This window comes from Trachymyrmex cornetzi, unplaced genomic scaffold (assembly GCF_001594075.2).
Source record: "Trachymyrmex cornetzi isolate Tcor2-1 unplaced genomic scaffold, Tcor1.1 scaffold539, whole genome shotgun sequence".
Taxonomy (NCBI): Eukaryota; Metazoa; Arthropoda; class Insecta; order Hymenoptera; family Formicidae; genus Trachymyrmex; species Trachymyrmex cornetzi.
Window position 1 is genome coordinate 32208 of NW_017299849.1, and position 6144 is coordinate 38351.

The window sequence follows — 6144 nt, forward strand, 5'->3', positions numbered from 1 at the left end:
ACACGACTCTAATTCTCGAAAGGCGACAACCGAAGATCTCCCCTCGACTCAACTCTCGAAACGTGACAACTAAACACTTCCACTGCCCGGGAGGATGGCACGCGGCTCGCGACTCCGCGGCTCCACACGGCGGCCATTACGCCGGTCTATTTTCACGATGCGAGCTTGCTTACGTGCGATCCACCCGGCAACGTACCCCGGTCGGCAGCGTTACACGCGCAACTCTCGTCTCACCCTCGACGTCCTGGTCCTCGCGTGTCCTCACGACATTCTCTTTCCCACAGCTCTCGGCAATCCGGCTCTCAAGTTCGCGTTCCCTGTCGGCAGCGTCCTCGTACTTCTCTTATATCTCCTAGGCTCGGCCACAGTAAGAGTGAGTCCCGGGGGATTCTCGCAGGCTGCTTAGCTTCTCCCCTCCTTCGGGGGGAGCTAGTCACGCTGATTGGCTTCCGCGTGTCACAGTATCCGCGCGTGCCGTGCAGGCCCGCACGGCCTTGAGTCCTGGCTCGTACAAGCGCACAATAGATGTCCCCGTCAAAGGTGGCGTCTCCGCTTACGGCCCCCGCACCTCCTGGCCTGGCGTGGGAGATCGGGATGGATTTTCCTCTCGCTCCTCATCGGGGCCCTATGCTCCCGACGGACGTCCGTCCGACCCCTCAAGGGTGGCCGGGAATTCTGGCCTCCTCCGGTGCTCTGCAAGGAGTGCATGGTGAAAGTATGATTCCTTTCGTATGCGACAGCGGTTACGAGCAATGATATAAAATAATACAACCTGCTTGTCCGGGCTCCCGGATGTGCGTTCTTCTCTCTCAGTTTCTTCGATCTTCCTTCCAAAGGTGGCGGGTTAGACGGCACGATGATACAATATTATTTTACAGCAGCTGCCGAGCGTTATCCGTGGCGCGTCCACGCTTTCTGATAAACTCGGTTATTACGGAAAAGGAATGCTAACACAACAAGAGAAAAATTTGTAGAGTAAAATAGATGACGCGGTTTTAACGCTCGTTCGCTGGTGCGCTCGCACGCGCGCTCGCGTGCGCACTCGCCTGCGCGTTCGCCCTTCGAGCCGATAGGAAGCACGAGACCTCCGCCGACAAGTCTGCACAGTGACGGACAAAATGTCACGTCACAGTGCATCCTCGATATATCGAAAACATGTTTGTACGAATTTCATCACGAGCACATGGCACCGCTGTTTCGTGAAAAATATAAAATTATGGGGGTGATCCCGATTGATCACGGCTCGATTGGACACCACCAATCACAGCGACCAGGTGCTTAGGAGCTTTGTCGTCTCAAGCGCTGTGAGTGGCTCGTGTCCAATTGAGCCGTGTCCAACAGGGTGCTACCCGAAATTATGTACACCGACACAGATAGCCTCATATACCATATAGAATGTGATGATGTGTACGAGACTATAAAACGCGATATTGCTAGATTTGACACAAGCGATTACAAGGTTGATAACGTGTACGGTATTCCCCTCGCAAATAAAAAAGTTCCTGGCCTTATGAAAGATGAAAACAACGGTGCCATTATGACCGAATTCGTAGGGCTTAGAGCGAAAATGTACGCCTCGCGTGTTGAAGGAAATAAGGATACGAAGAAGGCGAAGGGTATCAAGAACAACGTAGCGAAATTTATAACGTTCGATGATTACAAGCAGTGCTTGAATGATGCAATCGAAATGACGCGTAGACAGTCATGCATAAGATCAAAATTGCACGAGGTGTACACCATATCGGAAACAAAAATCGCTCTAAGTCCGCACGATGATAAGCGGTATATCATGCCAGATTCCACCGACACGCTGCCATGGGGACATTACCGCTGTAAATAAAACACAGTTGTATTGTATAATATGTTTAATATATATATATATAGATATATATAACATGTATAATATGTATAATATGTATAATATGTAGATATAATATGTATACTATGTATAATATAATACGTATAATGCGTAACGACGTTATAATATGTATAATACGTATTTATATTGTATTTTGTATAATATGTAAGTGATATTTATAGTATATATAATACATATTTATATATACATATATATTTTGTATAATTAATTTAAGTTTTACAACACATTGTCTTTATGTATCTACGAATTGTGCGAATTGTCAAATCCCAACCATTTTACGTAAACCTCGTTCCCCCTCTTGAGCAACATCTTTTCGACGAGATGCACGTCGTGATTAGCGACGATGTGCAATTCGTATTCGTAGATTTCTCCTGCGATAGGCTCTTCGCGAAAATCTCGCAATAGATACGTCACTGGATTAGTTTGCTGCACTTTGATAATTTTAAACATCTCCGTGGTCCAATTCGGTGTGTAACGTTTATCAAAGACTGTCTTGAATTTTCTCACGCGTACCGAATCGCCCACTTTATATCGGGCAGGTGTAGCAATCTTTACGCGATTGTAAACCGTGGTTAAGAGTCTGTCGGCGATCGCAGGGGTAACGTCGACGAGACGCATACCGATAGTTCGATGCTTGCGCGCGTTGTAATTTGATACGAGTCGCGGCAGGATATCAATCCATTTATAATTTTCGTTGTGCGTAAATTGTTTTCACATGTCGTTCTTCAACGTACGGTTGAACCGTTCGACGACTGACGCCTTCATTACGGAATACGTAGAATAATGTTTGATGTTGTGCTTCTTCAAGAGTTTCTGCACATCCGAGTTGTAAAACTCCTTTCCTTTGTCGGTCTGCAAATTTTTCGGACATCTTTTATCGTCTCGAATTATCTTTACGATCGTAATCGTCACATCATTTCCACTCTTGGCTTTAAGCGGCACGGCCCATGCGTGCTTACTCAGCACGTCGATAACGGTGAGAATGTAGTGGTAACCTCTGTTGAATTGTGTATATGGACGCATCTCGATCACATCCGCCTGCCACAGGTGGTCGTATCCATGTACTATGACGTGTCTTCGCGGAAAATTTCTTCTCGCCGGAGCGTGCAATTCATTAACCAGCAGACGTTTCTCAGACATTGCGAATAATTATTCGGCACGATGCACTTTTCGAATCGTCTTTTCAAATTCTTTTAGCAAAACCTGCACATTATTTTGTAAGGCTGCAATCTTCCTCTCGATTTCGTTCAGACGATCTTTCAAATCTTGAACATTCTGCTGCACGTATCGCTTGTTTGCTGCGTCAGCATCATATACCGGTAGCGCTACTCGTCGAATTTTGCGCGACTTTGCGTCAAAGTCGGCTCCGACTATGCAAAAAGCGTTATCGCGCATGTAATTTCTGAGCAATCCACGCCACTGATAGTACGATTCGCTTCCTCCTTCTCCAAGTGATAATCCAAACTTGTTGATCGACATTGCAATGTCGACTGAACGATGTGCGTAGAACGAGGTCAATTTATAATCAGACCGGCTTCGCGAAGCTCTTCGATAATCGACAGAATCTCGTTGTTGTGACCATTGTGACCAGCCTGGCGCGAGGCCTCGAGCAACCGCAGACGATTCACAATTTCGTTGGGATCGTCCCAATGAATATATTTAATCTTGTTATCGTTTAGTGTCATCGTACGCGGTAAATCCATTCTTTTGTTTATTCCCGTTCCAACTTTTTTACCCGACACCAATGGCGCTGTTATGTTCTTATACTTGTATCCCCTACTACCCATTACTTGATTTTTCGGGCTATGACCGCGCCGGTGAGCGTTTGTCGTCAGCAGAATATTTCTGTAGGTCTGTACGTCATCATCCGTACATATACTTTCGTTTGGGAAATTTCATGAAAATTAACTCGTACAGGCCCACTGTTTCATCGTATCTTTTCCCATCTATAATTATATCATCGTTTTTGTGCAAAGTGATACGTTTGTCAACAAGTATCGTTCCCTCGTCGCTGAAATAAATTCCATACACGACGTCTATGTAGACAGCTTTTCTTACCGCTCAGGACCTCTTTCAGATATTTCTGTCCCAACGGGCCATAGTTTGTTTGCAGCTTTTCCTCAGATGTTTGAAGCAGGTGCCGAATAGATGTCACGAGTGGTTCATTGGTAACCTCGAAAATTTCTTCGCCGTAGGGAATATGGTTGTACGATAAATCGGGCGGATGTGGTATTTCAGAAATTTCGTTCAAAGCGGATGGTACGGTTTTCGATCGACTCAACACTGATTTTACAGGCGTGGAAGCCTGTATAGGATTGTCGTACAGAGCACTCGGTCGTTTCCTTTTGGGTTTTGGTTCCTCGTCTTCCCCCGAAAAGATTGTTTCGATCATGATAGGATCCTTGGAGGAGTCAGCGGTGTTTTCGACAATTTGTTTCAGCGGGTCGATAATAGATTTGAAGTGTCTCTCCAAAGCGATGTCTTCCTCCATTTTACCAGTCTTCAAAGCGCGGTACTTTTTGCGAATCGAATCTCTCGTTTTCGCAATCTACCTTCTCATGATCTTTGCTGTTGTCTACGTCAATGTATCGATGTCGACTGATCGCATCACGGTATTGCAAAGTCATTAAATTCTTTTCTGTATCGTCCATCGGTAAGCGTACTGTCCTTGTCAATTACTAGAAATCCATACTTTTGCTGCTAATATTTACGACATAAATCGCAGAAATTCTCGTACGGCATGTCGGTATTCACGTGATCGTTGTACACGCGTTTCAGATTGGTACCATCCTGATTGAACAGGATCAACAGATTTGTATTGTCGCGGATAAGGTGCTTTGGTATCTTTGCGTACGTCTGACAGAGATAGAAGCAATCGACGTCCGCGTGCCGTCCCATTGCAAAGTACTCTCTCATCGTGTCCTGCTTGTCGCATACCACGTCATCAAAGATAAAGATGGAATTCGGAAGCGCCTCGCTTGGTGGAATGACGTCGCTGTTATTGGAGAACGTAAATTAGCCAATTTCTTCGATAGGAGCTAGCAGATTCGCCAGGTATCGATATTTCGGCTGTTGCAGCGATTTCGAGTACACGTACACGTTCTCGAATCGTACACCGTTCGGACTTTCCAATAGGCTTATCAACACGTTCGTCTTGCCGCAATTTGACGGTCCGCAGACGATTGCGCGTATAGAGGCCGGTAGCATGTTGCCATGCTTGCGCGTCTCTTTATCGGTTTGTACTTTGCCGTCGAGATTCGTCACTTTAATCATCCGCGATTGGCGCACGACCCGCATATTTCCTCCTTCCACAAAATACTGAAAACGATATCGCGAGCGGGCCTATTTATAGAGCTGCGTAGAGCGAAATCGCTCAGTAATTAAAATGTTTCCCGTCGTGTCAGACGATCTGCACAGTTTAACTTCAAAAGAGCTGGAATTTATACCGAAAATTGTACTGCTTCGACAGTTTGAATACTGCATAGATCTGTTGTGGGACAGATTACCCGAGCATATACGAGCAGATTCGGAGATAGAGCGATACCATCGATGTCTGAAGCATTACAATTTGCCGACTCATCAAACGCATATCGACGGTCCGGCGCCTTTCATAAAGAATTGTAGCGAATGCCGTCGAGAGGCTTACTAAATTGTGCGATAAACGCTCTTCCCTTCGAACTACATATTGCCGAATATCAGTTTTGGGGTCCGGGAACGCGATTGGAGAAGCTATTGGCCAGAGGCGATCGAGGTATTAATCCATTGGATGCTGCGTGTCGCGAGCACGACATAGCGTATTTGCTCAGCAACGATCTCACCGAACGACACGCGGCTGACAGTATACTTGCTGAGAAGGCGCGGAAACGCATTATTTCGAGTGATTCGACTCTCAGAGAGAGAACCGCAGCCACAACCGTTTGGGCAGCTATGAAGGCCAAAACGAAGATTGGTATGGGCTTGAAAACAAAGAAGAAGAAAAGGAGCAAGTGGATTCTTCCGACAGCAAGGTAGTGCGGTGGCGTACTACCCGTTCTACCGCTGCTCGGCGTTCTCGGGTCAATGGTCGGCGGGGCGGCGGGAGTCGCCAAGGCCGTAAACGATAGCAAAGCAGCGCAGCGTCAACTGGAAGAACTGCAACGTCATAATCGCGTCATGGAAGGTCGCGGCGTTTATCTCGCTCCCTACAAGAGCGGACGAGGTGTCGCGCGTAGAAAAAAAAAACGTCGATGAAACGTTAAAAATGCCGAGGGGAGTAACTACCGATG

At 46.5% G+C, this 6144-nt stretch overlaps 1 protein-coding gene across 1 annotated transcript; it reads right to left on the reverse strand.

Annotated features, from left to right (window-relative positions):
• Window positions 1–2119: 2119 nt before the first annotated feature.
• On the reverse strand, window positions 2120–2497 carry LOC108765791 (uncharacterized). Its single transcript, XM_018514638.1, has one exon. The coding sequence runs from the start codon at window positions 2495–2497 to the stop codon at window positions 2120–2122; it is 378 nt and encodes a 125-aa protein (XP_018370140.1).
• Between the last annotated feature and the right edge of the window lie 3647 nt (window positions 2498–6144).